This window comes from Artemia franciscana, chromosome 9, assembly GCF_032884065.1.
Source record: "Artemia franciscana chromosome 9, ASM3288406v1, whole genome shotgun sequence".
In the NCBI taxonomy this organism is placed as follows: Eukaryota; Metazoa; Arthropoda; class Branchiopoda; order Anostraca; family Artemiidae; genus Artemia; species Artemia franciscana.
The window spans coordinates 32,341,203-32,364,601 of record NC_088871.1 but is presented as its reverse complement, the minus strand read 5'-3'; the positions used below and the strand labels follow the sequence as shown (position 1 = coordinate 32,364,601).

General features: G+C 36.6%; 1 protein-coding gene across 1 annotated transcript in view; it reads right to left on the bottom strand.

Moving 5' to 3' along the window:
• The window catches only part of LOC136031283 (solute carrier organic anion transporter family member 74D-like), a 36,048-nt gene extending 24,620 nt beyond the window's left edge, over nucleotides 1-11,428 (bottom strand). The window contains exons 1-2 of the mRNA XM_065710727.1: nucleotides 11,410-11,428; nucleotides 4,013-4,409 (exon numbers count right to left, since the gene is read on the bottom strand). Of these exons, the coding sequence (XP_065566799.1) occupies nucleotides 4,013-4,301 (289 nt within the window). The 5' untranslated portion in view covers nucleotides 4,302-4,409; nucleotides 11,410-11,428. The remainder of the gene's footprint in view (nucleotides 1-4,012; nucleotides 4,410-11,409) is intronic.
• Between the last annotated feature and the right edge of the window lie 11,971 nt (nucleotides 11,429-23,399).

Genomic DNA, 23,399 nt, shown 5'->3' with positions numbered 1-23,399 from the left:
TAAAATGGCTATCTCATAATTTTGATCCGTTGACTTTGGGAAAATAATTAGCGTGGGAGGGGGCCTAGGTGCTCTCCAATTTTTTTGGTCACTTAAAAAGGGCACTAGAATTTTTTATTTCCGTTAGAATGAGCCCTCTCGCAACATTCTAGGACAACTGGGTCGATACGATCATCCCTGGGGAAAAAAAAAACAAACAAACAAATAAACACGCATCCGTGTTCTGCCTTCTGGCAAAAAATATAAAATTCCACCTTTTTGTAGATAGGAGCTTGAAACTTCTACAGTAGGGTTGTCTGATACGCTGAATCTGATGGTGTGATTTTCGTTAAGATTCTATGATTTTTAGGGGTTCCCCCATTTTCTAAAATAACGCAAATTTTCTCAGGCTCGTAACTTTTGATGGGTAAGACTAAACTTGATGAAACTTATATATTTAAAATCAGCTTAAAAATGCAATTCTTTTGATGTAGCTATTGGTACCAAAATTCCATTTTTAGAGTTTTGGTTACTATTGAGCCGAGTCGCTCCTTACTACAGTTCGTTACCACGAACTGTTTGATTGATTATTTCTGTAACACTTATGAAGTTGTTTTTCCATATTTACGTGCAACTAATCGATGATTTTTCAATATTTATAATATTCTTGAAAACAATAGAAATGGAGCTAACGGAAGACTAAATATTGTCTTCCATTCCTTTCCATGGGAGAGCACAGTACCACAGTAAAACTTCCATTCTGAATATTTCTTCTTCTTCTGCTTAGTAGCATTATCAGCTAACGTTCTAAACAATTCGATTCCAAACAGATGTCATAAATTTTAGAGGGGCGATACCCCTCATGAAAAAGATAATTCAAAATTTCATCATGTTCAGAAATTACAGCAGTGGTTTCCAACCTTTTTGTACCGGTACCCCCTTAAAAAGAAGATGGTGAGCCCCCCTTTAAAAAACAAATTGTTGCGTCCCGTTAATTTATTCTAAAAATCAAATTTCATAAATACTCAACTGATATTCTAATTTATTTAATGGGCTACTAAATAATATATAATACTATGTAAGAATATAAAATATCTATGATAAGAAATATAATAACAAAAAAAGAATATATAATTAATGCTGCAGCAACATACAAATTTAATGCGACGGTTGAGCTTGTTTTTCAGCCCAAATCTTCTCAAACCGTTCCTTTTCAATCATTAAGCGAGATCGATACTTGGTTTTTAAGACAGCTACTGTAGAAAAACCAGTTTCACATAGGTGAGATGTTACAAATGACAATAAATTTTCTAAAGCTTTGTTTGTCAAAGTAGTTAAACTCGTCCATTACTCGTAGCCGAAAAGTTTGGATTATGTATACTGCTGATTCATTTTTTTGACATCTATTCGACTTTTTTGGTTCGTATTCGAAAATGATATTTTGGAAACAGTTGCATCCCCCTTTGCAACACTCTCACACCCTTCTGGGGGGTGGGGGCACAGGTTGGATACCACTAAATTACAGGCTTTGTGTTCAGTATAGTCAATTCATCAATAATAAAAATACTTATTAAAAGGCTTTGACGTTCAACGACCGCATTTTTTCAGGATCAATAAACAAAGAAAAAAAATTAAATAGGACTGAATATATTTAAGCAATACAGGAAGCACAAAAATTAACTGAATAATGTACTTCGGATGTTAATCGATGTATTTACATAATTCATAATTAATTTCTTTATCTTCAATAGAATTATGCATTTGCTATCTGAAAATAATTTTGGCGCATATCTTTGCAAAACATTTAAATTAAAAGATCACTTCCGGGTTGGTGCATGATTTAACGTGAAGGAAGAAACTTCGCTTTGATTACCTCCCTTTTGACGCAGAAATTTATATATATATATATATATATATATATATATATATATATATATATATATATATATATATATATATATAATCTTACAGAAGTAAAGAACGAAGTTCATAAGTTGAAAAGAACAAAAATCATTGATTTGCAGATTATGCAAAATATAGCTAAAAAAAAAAACAGACAATTGAAATTACAGCGACAAGAGCAACGAAAATTGACCAAATTGACAAATTTATTTTATAAAATGAGTGAAAAAAGAGGAGTGAAGGCGCCAGAAAAATTTCACCCCCCCAGATATGCTTTTATCGTTATAATGATACAAGACTGTATAAAATATATAAAATGTATTTTGCAAATATATAAAATATCTTGAAAATATATTATATTTCAAGATAAGGTCGAGTTAAATAGAATTGGGATATGCAGGGGTTGAGATGAATGCTGTTGAGTTGAACAGGGTTGAATCACAACGGAACCGGCAAAGCAAATGCCTATATTATAGGCATTCCTGAATTTCTGATTTGTGTTACTGAAAGAAGAGGACTTGCGTTACTGAAAGAAGAGGACTAAAGTTTTTAATTCCAGTTTGTGTTACTTATTTTGCTTTTTAAACTCCAAACGTGTTTTAGTCGTGCTTATTTATCGAACAATCACAGAGAATCTTAACTTTTGACTCTTGTTTTACTTGAAAATATTAGCATAAAAAGAGACACTTACGACTTTGGTTTTGAGTAAAATTAAATTGTATTTCTTATTAAATTATTTTTAAAATACAAAAGTTTTTTTGATGAAAGTAAAGAGGGAAGTTGAAATTTAAAAACGAATGAAATTACTGCTTCGCGATTTATGCAAGATAATCTGCTAATGAAAAACTGCTTGAAACAAACTAGCTTGTGATATTTCCATGTACTTAAAAAATTCTAAAAAAAATTGCGTTATAATGATAACACAAAACCGGCGAAGCAAAAACAGGAATGAAAACATGGAAATCTTTAACTGTCCCGTAGAAAATAAAGAATAATTCATAAATCTCTCAATATTCTTTAAACAGCCATGAAATCAAAACTACTACGACACGGTTTTAACTCCTAAAAAACTTAGGAAAGCTTGGTTTTCAGTAAATCGGTGGTTTTTTAGAATTCTGATGGCTGGGGGTATATAGAAGAGGGAGGATTGTAAGCCTCGGGATTAAGGTTTTTAACTATGGAGATTATGATAGTACCCTTTCATTCTTCCCAGCCTTTCTACTTTGTAAATGACACCAAAAGTGCATTTTTGGGTGGCATATGGTACTTTATGGTGGCACTATCAAATCGAATTTGTAAAAAGCGATTAAATATAAAATTGGCTTTTAAATAAGTCCTTAAATAACTCTAAAGTATTCCAGTGCTCTATTAGCAGCAAAAAAAAGAAAAAAAAGACAAATGTTAAAAGTGTCCAGAAAAAGGTTTTCAAGAATGAAAATTTTATCGTTGCATTTTTTATAACGGTCCGACGCCTTTTTCAACAGATGTTAGATTCTTCTTCAAAATTTCTTCCCAAAATAACATTTTACTGTTAAGATTAATGGAACTAATAGTTACCATTCCTGAATTGGGAACAAATGACATTTTTTCCTCACTAGACTATGTTTTTCAAAGCGCATTTTAAACTTTAGGATACTATGGGCTGTGGTTTGCCCTTTATCGTCGTGTTTTCATTGCAGTTTACTTCGTTTTATAGCGCTGTTCTGGTAGTATATTTGCATAGGCCATGTGCTACTTGTTCTTATTGTGTTTTTGTTAAGCTACATTTAAAGAGTTTGATTTAACATGTGAATTCACAGAGTCCCTTGACCCAGTAATATTTGCTTTGCCTGGGCTTTACCTCGCGCGAAGTTGCTATGATTATGACTTTGAAGGAAGGTTGAGAATCTTTACTTTTCTTTTTCAGTTTTCAAGGCTAAAATGGCAGTAAATTTTCATTAGACACTTAAACAGATGGTCGCCTGTAATAAGTGATTTTTTATCTCCTATTTTATATCAATTCAATTAAAGGAAAATAAATTAAAGGAAAATAAATTCGATTGCTAAATAATCGATGCTCAGGAGCAGCTTGCCTTTATTTCCGTTTTTTGCTAGATTGCCTGAAAATAAGGACAAAAAGAAACTAATATACCTGTAATTTGACTTCTAAGCTTAAATTGTCTTTCAATGGTGGTTGACACTGCGACGAAATATGCAAAGTACATGGCCTGGACTAATCCAAGGAGACTGTAGATTAAAACGTACACTTTTCGTGTGGCATAACGCTGTAGGCAATTGGGGTAAAAACCTCCAATGCCACACAAATATCGGTTATAGGGCTCACTTTCATATTTTTTTTCCACCTGAACCTCTTTGACACAATCTTTTTTTTGTGTAGCCGATAGTCCATCACAACTCCCACTGTATCCTTTGTTATCCATGATGTTCTGCCGCCTTAGAATTGCATGATTACTCACTGCTTTTCTGTCGTCTTCAATGGTTTTACTCCAAAAATGAAACTGATTTGGCGAATAGCCCGTGTTCTCGATCTGTAAAAAAGACTATTGAATTTCAATTCAGTTCGTCTAATGAACCTTGTGGCATTATTTCAGCATTTTGTTTCGCATCAACAACTTTGAATCTCCTTCTAACAAAATAATTAACATTTTCAGAGGAATACACTTATGAATGACACATATAGATTTTATCTAGTTCAATTTACCATGTTTCCTGATTTACGGTAGCCTACACAATTATCTGCCTTCTTAAAACACGATGGGCGCCAAAGCGTTCTTTATCTCTGCTGAAGTAATACAGGCTATATTATGAACACCCCTGATGAGATGAAAGTATATTTATAGTACACATGGAAGGGAAACAGGAACAACATCCTGGTAAGGAGGATTCTTAGAAGCAGTGGCGTAGGGAAGGAAGTTTGAACATTATACCTAAGTAAAATTTCCCACCTCCTTCCTTAAAAGAATCACGAATTCACCAGCTTACAATCCCAGTTTTGTGAATGATGAGTGCTTTTTCAAAGTGTAAGAATTCAGTGGTGCAGATTTGTTCCTTAGATTTATCTCGCCATTGTAGAAGAGATACCGAAAAACAGTATCTCATATTCACAAGGAATTATCTAAAATTTCACCTACACATCTTGTGCTGTGACTCTGTTATGATCAATCCAAAAAAATTAAGGAATATCTTAATCAAGGAGTTCGAGTTGTAAATAGACCTTTTTGTAAAGGTCAACTGTGCATTTTTAGTTCTACTGGTTGTACTTGTATTCTTGCAGCTTCTCGAAGTGAATATACTGAGATTCTGCTTCAACATGGTTTTGAAATCCAGATAAACAAGAACCTTGACATCCCCTGCCACCCCCCGAACGAAAAAATTCCCAACATATGCGGTAATCAATCCATACAAAGCCTGCTATAGTGCATACCTGCATCTTTTGACTTCGTCGCAATTTTACTTTCGCAGATAAGTAAGATAAGAAATAAAGAGCAACTGATTGTGGAAGTGGTAGTTTTAATAAAAACTAATTTATAAATTGTTTTTCTAATAGAAGGATGTACAGTTGAAAATTTAAGCGAGAAAAAATCATTTACTTTGCAGTTTATGAACCATAGATCTAAAAAATTAGCCCAAGTAAACGAAATCGTGATATATCCCTGTATTTGTGAAATTTTGAAAAAAAAATAGCACCTCATTGAAAACATAAAGCCAACACAAGTGAACAAGATGCTCCCTTAGGAGCAAATTAGCCTGCTGAAAGTAAAATATTAACTTATAAGCCTCTCTATGCAGTCACACATGCACGATTAATTTTCTATAGGGGGGGGGGGCAATAAAAAAAATTAAATACATAATTTGAAAAAGAAGCACCTAGAAGTTTAATAAAATTTTTGACTATTAGGGAGAAGGCGGGAACAGAGACTACCCTGGATACGTTCCTGTCTCAATGGTCTTTCACCATCCATGATATTTATAACTTTAACAACTTGACTTAACTTGACTTAATGCTCCTGCCGAAATGCTTCCGGCGTCGAGAGTGATGCTACATGGTGCCTCCGTTTGGACCGGTCTCTTGCAAGGATGTGGACGTCCACCTGAATATTTGCCATGACTAAGAAGGCACCTGTTGTTTCCTTCCATCTGGTTGGGGGACGACCTCTTGGGCGTTTCCCGCCGTGCAGCCAGGATCAAAGTCAAAAATCATTCGTGCAGGAGTGTCGGGGGGCCATGCGAAGGAGATATCCGTACCAGCGTAGTGTTCGTTGGGCGAGTTGGACTGAGAAGGACGTTTGAGCAGTTAACGCCAGGAGGTTCTCGTTGCTAACAAAATCGTGCCAGCGTAGTCCTTCGATGCGGCGAAGATGTTTTGTTTGGGATATATTAACGGTGCTAAGCACAGACTGAGTGGCTGGCCAGGTTTCGGCTCCGTAAAGAAGCACGGATCCCACCGAAGCATAGTATATGCGCATCTTGGTCTTACGGCTGATAGAAGGTTTCCTCCAAAGGGCACTTGGTCTTCCCACTACTGCTGAGGCTTTGGTAATTCGGTGCATTAGATCTTTGAGGATTGAACCGTCATTTGAGAGGATAGAGCCAAGGTATGTAAACTCCTCAACAATATCAGCTGGTTTGTCACCGCCCATTAGATGAGCTGCGTCTGCCATTGACTTGCACGCAGCCCTCAGCCCCTTCGTAGAGCCGCTCAAAAAGGTTGCAGTACTTCGCTGGTAGTCCAGCTGTTTTCAGTATGAGCCAGAGTGATTGCCCGTCGACAGAATCGAAAGCAGCCTTGAAATCCACAAAGGCAACATATGCTTTTTGTTGAAATTCTCGAGTCTTTTCTATCAGCTGCCGCATTGTGAATATTTGTTCCACGGTGGACCTTCCTGGAATGAAGCCAGCCTGTTTGATTCTTCGTTGGCTTCTGAGGAAAGGGGTACAGTGGTCCAGCAGGGTCATAACGAAGAGCTTCCCGGGCACAGAGAGGAGTGTGATGCCACGATGGTTGGAGCAGATTCTGCGACTGCCTTTCCGTTTCCAGAGAGGCAGAATGATGCCCGCTCACCAGTCTTTTGGAATCTATTCTGTACGAAATACTATGGAAAACAGTACTTGGAACCAGAGAAGGGTCGCTGCCCCACCATATTTCAGCAGTTCTGCAAGGATACCATAGACTCCTGGGGCTTGGTTATTTTTTATCCGTTTCAGAGATTTCTGTAGAGGTGAAAGGGTGGTGCCACACGGGGCCTCAGGGGTGCTGGATGCAACTTGAAGAAGGTCAGGGTCGGGCTGGCTAACACAGTCCAGGTTTAGAAGTGAAGAGAAGTAATCCTTCCAGGCAGACAGTTGAGCGCTCTCGTCAGTGATAATATTTCCATCATTAGATGTGATAGGGCCTAGGGAGGATGGCTTTCCATCTGTAAGATCCCGAAGGTCTTTGCATAGAGCACCCGTGTCACCCTTTCTGGCGGCCTCCTCGAGATCAGCGGTCTTTTTCTCGGTGAACAGCTTTCTGTCCCTGTGGAGGAATTTATTTCCTACGCCATTTAGACGTCTGTAGGTAACCATGTCCTTCGCTAGGCGTGCTTTGCGACGCTGTCCAATAGCATCTAGGGTTTCCTGCGATATCCAGGACTTTTTTCTGGGCTTCAGACGACCAATAGCACTTTCGATCGAAAGCAATACGCCGGCCTTGAATAGTTGCCATGCTTCTATCTTGGTCTCTAATCTATTTCAAACTTTTGTCACTATGAGCCCCTGTTGGACAAGGATCTATTCCCGGTGAAGTATCAAAGTAGATCAAAAGTAACTGTATGAACCCAGGTTGACAAAATAACGTATCTGCATTATCTCAGGAACAGATTAAGTTATTGAGTGGACATTTTCAAAAGGGTGGTAAAGGGCAAAAGGTGACGCTTTGGTTTTTAAAGAGTTTAAGGAGCGGAAACCCTACTCTTGTTTATGGCATTTTTGTTTGTTTTAAGTTTCAATTGATTATTTATTCTAACTTCTGTTTGTTTTATGATTAATTTTTTCTTCTATAGTAGTATGTGCTGTTTTTATATTTGATGCTATTATTCATTTTTATTTCTATTGGTGTTGGATAACAATTATTCATTTGCAGTAATTCTTTGGATTTGCACACATTAAACATCCAGGAAAGCGTGACAGCTAATACCAGAACTGTATGTTAGTTTAGTAGAATCTGATTAGACTGTAAAATGTAATACTTTTCGTAATAAATTGGCCCCAAATTATAGAACCACTTTAAGGGTTAACTATGAGGTATTCATAGTCTTATAATAATTTTTAAGAGTGGTTGTACATTAAGCATAATAATCAGGAGAGGGGGAACTCTCTCCACCTTCCCTTCTTAAAAAGCACTGAATTTTATTATCCTGCATGAATATTACCCCTGTGAAGGGAACTACCGTCACTTCCCCCCTCCCTAATTGGGCCGGACCAGATATAGCACTACTGTATACAGAAAACTTCAGAAGAAAAATTCTAACGTCAGAATTAATACTTCATAATGTGCAGGAACCTAGAGTATTCACACTTTTTTCTTTTATTTTTACCGAATTTGCAAAAAAAAATGGGTCATACGTAACTTGACATGATTGTAAGACAAACAACATTTTGATTATATTATTATAAACGGAAGACTGGCAGGGTTAATACTAGACATTAGCGTATAGAGGAGTGCTGTTACTGATGTTAAAAGTCATTAGTATAATGTTACCCATCAGATGCTATGAACCTCAGAACATTTGCTTGATTTAATTCTCTGGATCTTCAAATATTCTAGGTCAAATTACGCAATTGATTCGAGACAACTAAAATAAGCGCCCCCCTAGGAAAGATATATTCATGGGCCCTCTAATAACGCTAATTTTTTCCGGTTTTAAAATTTAATACATAAAAATCCACAAAGAAACATTAGCTGGACCACGTGCCGGGTTCCTGTGAATCTTGATCTCCCAGAGACTCCCCTCTGTCTTTTCAGGTCTGGGTAAAAATTCTTAGGATTGCGAGACTAGTTATTTTCAGTTCCAACAGTCACAGCCCGTAATATTTGTGATAACTATGCTCTTGGGCAGTATCATAAGTTCAGTCAGAGTTCCAAGTTTCAGAAATGTGGTTTGACCATGTCTAGAATTAGGTGGCCGGCGTCTACACCCCCCCCAGAAAATACCCCCGTGGATAATACCCTTCCACAGAAAATACTCAGTAACAGGGTGACAGAATAGATGGGACAAGTGACCTGAGAAATATATAATTTGGGCTATATATTTGCACAATAACACATCGTGCATGCAGACCCAATATATTTTACTCCCCCCCCCTTAATGTGTAAATATTTAACCCAAATTTGTTTCTAAAATAACGAAAAAACTAATGAAAAAATTGGTTTGTTTTCGAGTTTTAGCCTACATAGCGTAAACTTGAGTGAGCAGCATATAATTCACAAGTGCCGAAATTTTTCATGGAGAGAAGGCCGGATTTCCCGTTATTATTTAAAAACGATCAGATATTAAATTTGAAAAAACACAAGTTTTTTCAATTAAAAGTAAGGATCAATATCAAACCTTAAAACGAACAAAAATTATTACGTATATGAAAGGGGTTGTCCCCCCTCAAGGCCTTGTTCTTTACGCTAAAGGTTTGACTTTTTGTCCCAATACTTTCAGAACGATTCCTGATACGCAATGGTCGTTAATTAGAATGATAATTTTTTTTTTTTATTCTATACAAAACTTTGCTACCACCCGTAATAAACCAGTATAAATTAAAAGCTCAAATTTTTTTTTCAAATATGGAAACCTTATTTTCCATGGAGGGTATTCTGTTTTGGATATTTTCCATGGGGTGGGAAAGACTATTTTCCGGGGGATTATTTTCCGCGGGGAGATAAACACCTAGAACCCTAAAATCACTTGACGAAGCCCTTCGCAAGGTAGACTTATGTAGTTTTCAATATATTAAGTCCAAGTTGAAGTTGCAACAGTCCAGTTTATCCCCTATTCTGAACCAAACACTATAATTATCAATTTCTTACTTCATTATATCCAGTACAGTACAGATATTTTGGTCGGAGTTTCTATCAAGTCGAGTTTACCTGCCCCTTAACCTGATTCCTGGATATAGGCCTAGGCCAGGCAACTGTCCAGGATTTTTTTCTTTGGGGGGGGGAATAACAAAATTGATAATTTGACTAAGAAGTACCGGTAGCACTGGAGAGCTAGGACTCTTCTGAAGGAAACACGTTAAAGAAATAAGAGTCACACCATTTGATTCCTTATGTTATTTTTACAGTATGACAGTCGTAACCCTAACAGTGCTGCCCCCCCCCCATTACGGTCCCATGTACATAGCCCTAATACTACATTTCTCTACTAATTAAATCTCGTGCTATGTCATGGGCTCTTTTTTAACAGGTTTCTTAATTCTCAACTGGATGAAACCTCCCATCCCTGAAAGTTTCATTTTACCTAACCTAACCCCTTTCCGAAATAGCCAAAAGTCACTAGACTAGAATTTTACCCAAACAAATTGTGGATATTAATATTATTTGACAGGATTAAAAAAAGTGTATAGCAATGAAAGAAATCACGGTAATTATAGAAACATGCCGCATATTATCGAGTCAAAATAGCGTTCCTTTTAGTTTTGTTTATATCCTAAGGCTAACCGGTACCATCAGAAGGGAGCAGGTGAGATGTCAGGGTGTCGGCTATAAGAACACAAAAGTGCACAAATAATGAATCTAATGGTACTCCTTTTGTCCCCAGTGTTACCAAGCTGCCAGAAATTAAAGACAATTTTGGGGCAAAACACCAGTCGTAGGGCTTTTAACTATCTTGGAAAATAGCTATATAGGAGAATAAAACCTTCTGAAATAACTTCATAGCCTAAGTCATGCCCTGAGACCCCCCCCTTACACATGGCACTGCCCTAGTCTATATTCAGAAGTTCACTGCTTCTTCATTTTTGTTTTTTTTAAGTGGGAGCTAAGAGCCAATTGTTGATGAATAACAAGTACAATAAGTAATGCAAAGCGGTAAAATAAGCGAAATTTAGGTATAGCTCACGGCTATTATCTGGGATGCAGTTAAACTGGAATCAACTCTGAAAAGTCAATAAACAGATCTTGTTGAATGTGAGGAAGTAATAATTCTGTTATTACAGTATCTAGTTCAGAAGGTGGGATAAACTAGACTATTACAGTTTAAAATTGTACAGTTGGACTATAGTTGACAAGTCAAAATTGACTTGTCAAGATTTTGACTTGACAAGTCAAAATTGACAAGTCAATATAGTAGCAATAATACAGTTGGACTATAGTTGACAAGTCAAAATTGACTTTGCACACTTTTCTTTTATTTACTTAACGAAACTTTGTTTCAAAGACACACACATAATTTTCTACGCACCTTCAAACTTCAGCACATTAAATATAATATAACCATACCCAACATCACTTATCTTATGGTTTAATTTTAGCTAACGGAACTCTTGTAACATACATACTAAAATGTAAATGTTTCGGATTTGTAAACCAGCCAAGCAACAACTAAAACCTCATCTAGTGTTGTTCGTCACGAAGTAGTTTCGTAAGGAGTGAAAGTTAATGCATGATGACTCGAGACAGTTGTGTAAAAAAAAATCTGAAGGAGGGGGCAATCGTAACAAAACAAGTTTGAATATAACACAGAAATATAACAAGGATTATCTCAACCATTAATGGCAATTTTAGCATTACTAGATGATTGAACTTTACATAAACTAGCATGACGTTTTCTGCTGAAAAAAAAATGGAAGAATATAAGGCAAGTTACCGAATTAAAATGAAGAGATATTAGAGACTACGATAATGACAGTGGTTAAGCATGGTTCTGATGGTAGAAGTGGGCTCTTATGGAACCGTCTGCACCATTTCAAGCTTTTTACACGAGCACTGAGCCCTTTTTCTAGCCTGACTTAATCCCTGAGCCTCCGCCTCCTTTAGACTTCAGACTTTACCTCTAGACAAAATTGAACAAGATGGCTATTTCAAATTTTGATCAAATGCTTTTGGATGCAGGGTAACTAAATAGGGCGTGGGATGTAATAGGGGCAGATCCAGGATTTTCCTTGGGGGGGGGGTACATAATAGGTTGTTTCGATAAACTTGCGAACAAAGAAATACCCACATATTTAAGGGACCCCGAAAATTGTCTGCTGTAAGTAGGTCATGGGAATGATCGTAAATTTAATCTAGAATCTGGTGGGGGTTAAAGTTCTAATAAATCTTTTGAAATTAAAACGGTATGAAAATATTGATAAAAAAATAAGTTATAAAAATCAACCCACCATAAAAAAATAGAAAGGTTTTCACCATCTATAAAAAAATGATATTTAATATTTTCTGCAAAATTTGTTGCCTCTGCACTTTTATTGTAAAAAAAAAGAAAAAAAAATTGGTCTTGAACCGTCTTTTGGGGTCATGCACTCTTTGTGACAATTTGTATAGGTCATTAAACAATCAAGAGAGATAAAACTCTACAAAAAGAAAACTTAAAACGAGACGACGGCCAGTAGAATTAAAAGACTAAAACAACGCGGATATTTCGCCTGTATAAAACAAGGCGTCTTCAGCACAAGATAGAAAATCAAAAGAAAACTAATCTAAAAACAAATAAAAAACCACCACCAAATATAATAAATACAATTGTCGCTACTTATCCACGTAGGGAAAAGCAGTTATGCGAGTTACTTCAGTGAGAATCAAAGAGCAACTGAGGAAAAATTTATGAAAATTGAAACTTAGTTAATTATTCTGTTGCGAAATAATCCTCTTGTAAGCTAACATTGAAGCAACTCTTTTTGGTCTAGTGGGTAATCTTGTCCTCTGGTGATTGTGTAAAATTTTAATTCCCCCATCGACTATTGGTTCATTTTTTAAAAGAATATCATAAATTGGGTCAATATTTAAATTCCCTGTGTCTCTATTGAAATATTAGCAAATATATGTTTTTTAATTTCTATAGCCTCCCTCGCCCACTGAGAAAACCTCTATCATTAGAAATAGCTGTAGCCTCATCAAATTGTATAAAATGTTCAGGATAAAAGAATGTGTGTTCAGCTAGAGCCGAAACAAAAGTTTCGGGAGGCTTTCTGATTTGTAGGTTTTTTTCTATTGAGTTGCGAAGCTCAATAAATCTTTCAGTAAATTGTTGGCGAGTTCTACCAATATAAAACTTTCCACAGGAACAAGGAATTTTATATACCCCACTAACTAAATCTCCCCGGGTTAAATCCTTCCCAGAATTAAGAAAACTACCTAATGGTCTCACTGATTGGAAACAAGTATCAATGTTATGTTTACCCAAAATTCTTTTAAGCATCTACCCCAAAGTAGGTACATAAGGTAAAGAAATGAAACGTTTCGGTAAATTTAATTCTGTGCACTGTGAAACCCCAATAACCCTAGTGTTGTGTTTAATGCGTCTATTTTTTATTGTTTTATCAATGAATTTAATCGGGTAGCTATTACAAAATAAAACATCCCTCAAATATAACAATTCAGAATCTAAAAACTCCCGGGAACAAATTCTGAAAGCTCTATCCACCAGTGCAATCACAACCCCTCGTTTCACTGAGATAGGGTGGCAAGAGTGAAAGTTCAAATACCTATCACTGTGGGTAGGCTTTCTATAAACTGAAAAAAGTAAATGGAACTCACATTGTGAACTTTCATTGTATAGGTCAAACCTGTTAGCATGTCACCCAACTTAGTGGCATCGCTTAGTAGCTAAAATAGTAATGAAGAGTGGGAAATGAGGATAAAGATACAAATTGTGTCTTCGTAAAAGATATATCAAACATAAATACTAGTTATTTTAGGGGTATAACAAGAAAACAGAACGAAGAGATAAATGCATAGAAGAGATTTAAAACGAGGGTTTTAAGTATAGCCAATAAAGCATTAACTAATCAATGTTTCTTTTTAAAAATAGTGTTTTAATATACAGTGTCAACTTTGACGAAATCTCAAAAATTTACTAATCAAGATTTTACTTTTCGTAACAACGTAGCGTATCTTTCCTCTTTTTAAAGTTCGATATGTTTCACTTAAATTAAAGAACTCACAGTTTTATAAGAAAAAGTCTTTTTCTTTATTTCCACTCCCGCCACATCTATTTATTACACAGTCGATGTCTACCTCAATATTTCGGTTCGTTAGTATTTCCTCTTCTATTCATCAGAAAAATATGAACTCTAATAAAGATGCATTTAGGTATGTGCTTCAAACAGTGTTGTGCCAAGTACTTCTTTTTTTTACTTAAGTACAAGTACCAAGTACTCAGAGAAATTTTTACTTAAGTACAAGTATTAAGTACTTCTCTAAAAACATACTTAAGTGATAAGTAGTTTTGAAAAAGTACTTCAGTACTTAAGTACTCAAGTATTTTGATTTTACTTGGATTTTACTTCAATTAAGATATAAAAAGAAGAAAATTTACAAAGAACATTCACTACAGCTTCATCATAACTTCTAATTTCTTTCTTGCTCCTTTCAACAGCAGAAGCTTTTCAAACATACCCATTCCGAGCATGTTTCTCTTTGGAGTAATAATTTCATCACCTATCGAAAAAAGTCGTTGTGCAGGTGCAGACGAAGGAATGGTACAGCTGTACTTCCTGAAAACTTTCATTACCCTTGGGTACACATTGAGCACAGATAGTTCCTTTCGCCTTTCATTCAAATATGACAAAACCTTCACAGAATGGGTTTCACGGCCACGGTTGCCAGAATTATCATGAGTAGTTTCTTCATCACTAAGGTCAAAGTATTCATCTCCAGACAAAATCCAGCTAAAAGACTTCTGAAATCTTCGACCTTTTTCGCTTCGTCTACCAAGAGTTCAATTGCTTCACCCTTCTGGTTATCAGGAAACCACTTCAATTTGAAGAAAGGATGACTTCCCGTGGCAATAACATAGTCTCTTGCATGAGAGACCCACAAGTAGAGTATGTACCAAAGGCTGGCTGACTTTCGCCAACTCTTTCAGCTTTTTGAGCTTCCTTTCAAGTGATTTGATTGTAGGATAGATAGCACCGAGGTAGCATTTTTCCTCCCCCGGAAGAATGTCCAATACCATTGCTACTGGCTTCATAACTTTCATATATTCTTCAAGAATTTCAAAATCCCGAGAAGTTAGCCTTGGTTTTTGCAAAGCATCACATAAATTAGCAAGCTTTCCAATTTTGTGATAATCCATCAGACGTTTGACACTTTCATGCTTCGAGTGCCACCTGGTTACCACAGGTCTTATAAGCTTTTGTCATATATCTCTTTTACAGCACCAGTACCTTTTGAGCTCTTATTCATGACATCCCAAAGAGGAATACACTTCAAAAAAGTGGCGTGGTACTGCCTCTAATATCACAGAGGGCTTTATCAGCATCGGTGGATCCAAGCATGTTAAGTGTGTGGCTGACACACCTGAAGTGTGAAGGAAGTTCGAAATACTCGAGGTCGTCATAAGAATCGAGTATCTCTCCAACGTTTGTAAAAGAGAATTAGTCATTCTGGCCTGCTTCATCTTCATTTTCTTCATTAGTGTCTTGAATATCTTCATCGGAAACCATCGGATATTCCCTGAATGCCTTACTAAAGTTAGAGGCAATATCGGTCAAAATTCCTCGTTCCTTTTCATCAACTGCAATTTTGTACCTGTTAAATACGCCATTCAGTTGCTCAGCAATTCTGTCATAAGTGTGTAAGCCCTTGAACCGGGAACAAGCTAGGGCATAAAATTTCCATTTCAAATGCTCGTTGAGCAAGTGTGCAAGTATCTTTTGTTGTTGGCAGACCAAATGTGTGTTGTCAGCGACATGTAGTTGGTGAGTTCAAAATCACGAACCATATCTTTGTGTGCTTCAAAAACTTAGCTTCAGTTTGCACAGCTAAAGCTTTTCTTCCTGGAACCTTTGCATAAGGTGCAGGACCTGTTATCAGATTTTTGAACGACGGCTTCTCAACAGTGTACAGGGGTCGCATCTCGTCCACAATGTAGTCCAGTGCCAAAGAATTCACTGTTGACTGTGTCAGTTTAAACGATCTTGCAGACAAGGAAATCACCCTTAACTTTTTTAGAAGGTGAGCTATAATCAGGGCCAGTATTATCTTCAGCTTCAGACGACCCCTAAAGTGAGCCTACAAGTTCACTAGCCTCTTTGCTACTTGATTTCCTTTTGTTCTTACTGTTTGTCAAATTTATTACAAAAAACTGTTCGTTCAATATATATGGTAGTTCTGCCGTGATAGCGTCCTTTTTCGAAATTTCGTGCCGGGCCAGGAGCCGCTGTTCTCAAAGACTAAAATCCATTCATCCACTAATATATAGACAGTTCAATTCATTGCATCGCCCAGCGTCATGCCGGTACATTTTTTCTTTGCCATGAAGAAAGTACTTGAGTACTTAAGTACCCTTAAGTACTTCAATTTTTTACTTAAGTATAAGTATTAAGTACTTTAGAAAGTTTTTACTGAAGCAGAGTAAAAGTACTTAGATTTTTTACTTAAGTAATTACTTAAGTACTTTTACTTAAGTATTTCCCAACACTGCTTCAAACTAAGTATATGAATCAAAATACTCTTTAAAAACTATAGACCTTTGAAGGTCAATAGAGTTTGAGGGTCGACCTTAAAGGAGTATTTCGACTCACATACTTAGTTTTAAGTATATATTTATGCGAACATTTATTCAAGTTCTAAAGAGTTTGGCCTTTATTTTAATGTTTTAGGATGAACAGAGGAGGTAATTTGTCATATAATGCAGAGCTTTAATCAGATGAAAAAAGGCAGTAAAGTGACCACCATTTGCTCACCAAAATCCAAAACTTAAATTAATAATTTTTGCGCTTCTTCTACATTTACTTTTTATTATACAAATGCCCGAAAAAACAACAATGTTGTAAAAATCACCCCGCTTCGCAAAAAAAAAAAAAAACTAAAAAAACCAAAACAGAAGCCGCCAAAAAAGGTAAATATGTCAATTTCTTCGCCTCAGTGCCATAGCAAGACTCGAAAATCAATTTTTGATGACAGTAAAAAGAAGTAAATATTTTGCTTTTCAGCCCCGTTGTGACAGCACAATCCTGAAATGTCATTTTGATAACCTAAAGAAGTTAGGATTTTAAATTTACATTCCTTGATATTACGAAATGAAGATTTTTGCCTCCCAATTGGATTTTGTGGTAACACGGACAGATTTCCGTGATAAACCTAAATTTAATTAAATATTTTTTGGTGGTAGACTTCATTAGTAAAATCTAACAGAGACCCCAAAAAGTAACTGAAACCTTGTTTCAAGCTTGTTTGCAGAAAGAAACAGTCAAAATAATCAAAAACTTTTAAAAATTCAACTATTATAAACCAATTACAAAAAAACTTTCGTCGCAACCTAAACCAGAGGAAGCAGTCCCAACCACAAATCAACCACTACGTTATTGTGGGGCACCCCGTTGCCCCCCTGCCGTGGATCCGTCACTGAGATGGAGGCTTACAGCCCTCCAGCCACTTTAAACATCTCCTTCAACGTATCCTGAAAAATCAAAATTAAAATAATCAAAAACTTTTAAAAATTCAACTATTATAAACCAATTACAAAAAAAACTTTCGTCACAACCTACACCAGAGGAAGCGGTCTCAACCACAAATCTACCACTACGTTATTGGGGGGCACCCCGTTGCCCCTCTTCCGTGGATCCGTCACTGAGATGGAGGCTTACAGCTCTCCAGCCACTTTAAACATCTCCTTCAACGTGTCCTGAAAAATCAAATTAATTCCCTCAGCCATTCTTAAGATATTATAGATCGGCTTTTTGAAAAACTGGATGTACACAGTGCCTTTTGATTTAGTTTAAGATGCCCCTCAACATTCTCCAAAGTTTCATCTAAGTACCCTTGGCCTTATCAGATACGCCCAGAGTAGAAACTTTTCCCGTTTCTTAATGATAAATGTTGCATGTAAATAGTTTATAAATTGCTTAATTTACCATCCTCGCCCCGGGGCTCTGGGGGGTATGGCATCCGTGAGGTATTGCTATTAAACCTTCTGACTAGTTTGAACGAAATGATAGTTACAAATGTTCGACCATTTTTCCGCCGTTCCAAGAATATTGCTGTTGCTTATACTCCCTTTTCACAACCAGCAAAGACAACGTTTGTTTTGACTGATTTTGACATCCCTATCAACATTTCCTTAAAGTTGCATCGTAATACTCTAAGCTTTTTTGAGGATACAGAATCAAATATGTCCTTTTTTCTTGATAAAAAACCTCATATGTTAACAATGCACCGGGGGCTGGGGGGGGGGGAGCTGTCAACCCCGGAGGCATAGTCATTGACCTTTGGACTATTTTGTACAAACTTGTTATCTAAAAGTTTTGATAGGATGTATTTGGTCAAAAAAGGGCGTGGGGTGTTAGTTGCCTTTTGCTCACTTTTGATTTTTTTAAAAGGAAGTAGAACTTTCAATTTCTAATCGAATAAGCCTCCTCCAAAGTCTGCACGGCCACCACTTCCGTAAAAATCTTAAGGGTTAACAATGGCAACATGCAAAACTTACAGCCCTTATCCCAGGGGATATGGGGTTTTGCTAACCTTGGGGTTTTTGGCCTTTGGACCATTTTTAACAAAATGAATATCTCATAATTTTGACCAGATGCATTGGGGAGAAAAGGGTGTTGGAGGATAGTTGCCATCTGATCACTTTTGACTCTTAATTAGGGCACTAGAACTTTCTATTTCCAATCGAATGAGCCCCCTTCAAAGCTTATAAGACCATCCCTTCCATAAAAACCGTATTAACAATGGACAGCTAGTAAAATTTATAGCCCTTACTCTAGGGACTGAGGGTGGGGGGTATCAAACCTGGAGACATAGTTATATTGCTTATGGACTATCTGGAACTAAACGGCTATTTAAAATTATGATAAGATCCATTTTGGGAAAAAAGGGTATAGGGGGAGGGCTAGTTGGCCTTCAATTACTTTTGACTCTTAAAAAATGAACTTGAACTTTCAACTTCCAGTCAAATGAGCATCCTCTAAAGTTTATGCGACCACACCCCTTCCATATGAAGTACCTCTGAGAAAAGTATTGATGTACAGTACAGAGGGCATGCCGTTAGTTACTTGGACACAGGAACTTACGCTAGAATTGACACTGGGGGAGGAAGAGACTTTCGGGAAGGAGAATATAGATGTTAGGAAATATGGAAGAGACAATGTAAAGCCTAAGGCTTTGTGTAAAGGCTGAGCCCCTAAGCCCTATCCCTACGTGTGTGCCTGCTTAGAAACATACAGCATTTTTTAGAAAGGTTTTCTGAAAGAGAAACTGATTATAGAGGCTGAATCCAACAACCCAAACGCAAGACTCGAGCCCGGAAACTCTCATTACGTCACCTTTTTAAGCATGTGTCTTCAAGAACGATGGAATCTACGGAAAATTAAGGGAGAAAACATGTGTTTTTAAACTGAAAATAACGTGCAATCTTTAAACTTAAAACAGATAGAAATGATTCCGTATACTGTATACCGTATACCGTGATTCCGTAAATAAGCCTCGTTCTTCATGGTAAAGTGTTTAGTAAATTATAAAATCTTCTCATTCTAATTAAATAGCCCTTGTATTTCAGAAGTTGTGCTAAGAGTGAGGTATTGAGGAGAGGGCACCCCTCATACAGGGAATAAGTTATGTTATTTTTAAGTTTTAATTTTGCTCCTTACTTTCAATTGAAAAATCTTTTTTCATTGAATTTTCTATCGTTTTTTAAATGATACCCGGAAATCGCCCCTCCTTCCTCCATCGAAAGATCCTTTCATGTTAAATTCTCCCTCTCAGAAAATTTCATTCTCGTTGAAAACTCCCCCAAGAAAATTTCTTATGAATAAAATTTCCTCGGAAACTCTCTTTAGCCTATGTTCATTGAAAAAAGACTTGTTTCCCATTTAATCTATAATCATTTTTCGAACCATACCAGGAAATATCCCCTGAGTGGAAAATTTATCCTGACAATCCCCCCCCTCCAATAGAAAATTTCTCAAACAGAAAATTCCCTCATGAGAATTTTCTGCCGCAGAAAATCCCCCCATGGAGAATTTTTCCGAGAAAAATTCCCTCATGGAGAATTTCTTCCGCCGAAAATCCCTTTTCCCCGACAGAAAAATCTATAATTTCAATTCCTTTGAAAATTTCCACCGAACAATTCACCAGAATATCTCCCTGTGTAAAATTGAGTTGGCAAACAGAAAGTAAGACAAATTAAAAGAATTTCGTATCGGGATTCTGGCAAATTCCTCCATGTAGAATTTTCCCCTTGGAAAATCTCCCCCTCAAGAAATTCACCCCTCTCTAAAAAATGCCTCTTTCCTTCCCCAATAACGAATGCTATATGTCATGGATCGGCAACCCACTGCCTGCATGCGGCCCGCGAAACATGGATTTTACAATGGCTTATCTGCAATATATCTGGGATGGCTAAGGGCATTAAGATGAAACTATCAGGAACTATTGCAGTGTATATTGAAAAAAAAAAATCAAAATGCACTCTATGCATGCAGGTTGTTAAAAGTGCTGAGGAAAAGTGCTTGAAACAATATTTGAGGAACTGCTGAAAGAAATAAATTGAACTTTTGAGGGCTACTACAATGCTACTACTTATCCAATTAGTATTACTGCTATTGTGACTTTTTCAAACTGTGACTGCTTTTAATTGTTTGAATTTGTGATTACTTGTAACTGCAAATACTTTTGACTGTGACTGATTGCGAGTGCAACCCGAACCACTTGTAACTACAATTACCAGTATATATGACTTTGACTGCATCAACTACTTTGCGATAGCAAACAATGAGACAATCCCTCCGAACTAAAGCAATGCCAAATAGGCAGGGATATTCTGGCTGGTAGGCTTTCGATCTCGAGCTCCACATCTAATACTACGCAAGCCTGAGCCCACAAGCTCGGGTCAAGCAACGAACTTTAACATGGGACAGTTCAACATTCGACAACTCTTCCCAAACCTGAAGTCAGTTCTAGAACAGCTTCCTTTGACTGCAAGTAACATGTACAACTGTGAAAAAAATTATGTGACCACAGTTCACATTCCTCGTTTGATGTTTGGGTAGAGGGGTTAGTTGATAGTGTGCAAGGCAACTTCCTCAGAGAGAGAGGTGTCCTTGTGAAAGGGTCAGAACTGTTTCTGCAAACAGTCAGTATTTACCACCTTACATTATATTTCCGAGGAAAACTTTCATCTTCACATGCTAACTGCCGCTCCAGCAAACTCAGCAGATGGAGCCCGACCATCAGGTTGGATCAATCAGAATAATTTTTGAAATATATTCAATCACCTCAAAGGTAAATTCACATGCATCTCAAGAAAGCCCCAAGCTTCTAATCCTAGAATTCCATGACTCTCACATCTCTTTGAAAGTTGTCCAGTTTTCAAAAGATTCAGGCATCACGCTGCACATCAATCACAAGCTCTAGCTGTTAGATGTTAGTGAATACTCTCCCTTGAAGCGCCAATACAACAAATCTGCAAATAACTGGATGTTGTCTAATCCTGGGAACACCTTGACAATATATGACATTGTACCTCTTGTTAGATGAAGTTTTCCTTTAATGTTCACCCCAAATAGCATAATGAGGGGCTTTAAAAAATGAATTAGGGTTTTACAATTTTGAAATCTTCACAGAAGAAGATTTTCTTACCATTTTTATAACTGACAGACCTACTCTTCCTATTCCTGATGGACCCACCCCGAAGGCATCCTATGTCAGTCTGAAGACCCTGAGGTTGGAGTGAACAATGAACAAGCTCAGAGTTCATACGCTCCTGTTTCACACAAAGAGCCAGTTATGCCTTAACAAGTAAGTCCATTTCCCACATTGAAATCACACGTTTCTGAAACAGTCAAGGACGTAAGAAAGGGACTTCAAAAATTCTGACTGATACCCCGTCAAACTTCAGCTTGAAAAAGAAGAAAAGATAATTGCAAGAAAGCTGTAGAAGAAGCTGGTTTAAATTTTGTTTGGCAAAATACTAAAATGCAAAGTTTATTAATACAACTTCAAAATGAGTATGAAAATCGGTTTGCTGATTTCAAGAAGATTTTACGTAAGATGGATATATTCGAAACCCCTTCCCAGTGGATATCAGTAATGTACCAGGTGATTTGCAAAACAGTGTGATAGATTTGCCTTCTGAAAACTACAAGGAGCATTTGGTAGAACATATATTTGTGACCAAACTTTTTCATTTTTGAATAATAAAAAAAACAAAACACTATTCTCGATTATTGGATGTACATTTAAACACAATACTACGCATCTCTACTAAAAAAATACAAGCGAATGAAAAAAAACAAACAAAAGAAACAAAAACAAGTCAAATGCAACAACAAAATATCTCAGTGATTGAATTAAGCGCAATAAATGTCATAAAAAATATACGTTAAGCGTTTTATTTTTAAACCTTAAATATTTGTATATAAATATTGTAGATACACTCTAATCATTACAACATACCTACAATAGTACGTTACAGTGTAATGACATACGACCTAAGTGCGGCCCGCGTAATATCCTCCCGTAAAGTTTTGGTCCTCTTTTACAGCAAAAGTTTACCGACAATGCCAACCCATGCCATATGTGAACAATAGCCAAATTTCATAATTTGCAGTTTTTTTCCCAGGGGCTGTTTAGGATGATGTCATCCCCAGAAGCATTGTTATTTGAACTTTCAATTATGCCGAACAAAAAGCCTATCACAAGATTTTGATCGGATGACTTTGGGGAAAAATCGGCGTGGGAGGGGGCTAAATACCCTATAGTCTTTTTGGTCACTTGAAACGGACACTAGAGCATTTTATTTCCGTTCGAATCAACCCTCTCCCAATATTTTAAGACCATTGGTTCGATACGATCACCCTGACGAAAAAAAACAAAAAACAAAACCAAATAAGCACACGTCCGTGATCTTTCTTCTGGCAAGAAAAAAATTCTACATTTTTGAAGATGGGGGCTTGAAACCTCCACAATGAGTTTCTTTAATATGCTGAATCTGATCGCACATTTTTCATTAAAATTTCTTAAATTTTAAGTTTTTTTTACTTTTTCGAATATCACTTAAATGTTCTCAGGCTCTTAGCTTTTGATTGGCACCATTAACCTTAATGAATGATAAATGTATGGAATCAGCATAAAAAGCCGATCTTTTTAATGTATTTGTTGTTACCAAAATTCCGTTTTTTAGGGCTTTGGTTACTACTAGGCCCAGTCACTCCCTACTTATGGTGTATTACCACGAACTGTTTGATACAATCGTGCCTTCTAAAGACCAGAATAAATTTTCGCTTTACTGAAAAAAATCCTTATTTTGAGCTTTTTGTTTTTATTTTTCAAATCACAAATTTTTATAAAAGTCATCATCGTAGCCAAAGTTACTGAAAAAAAACATATG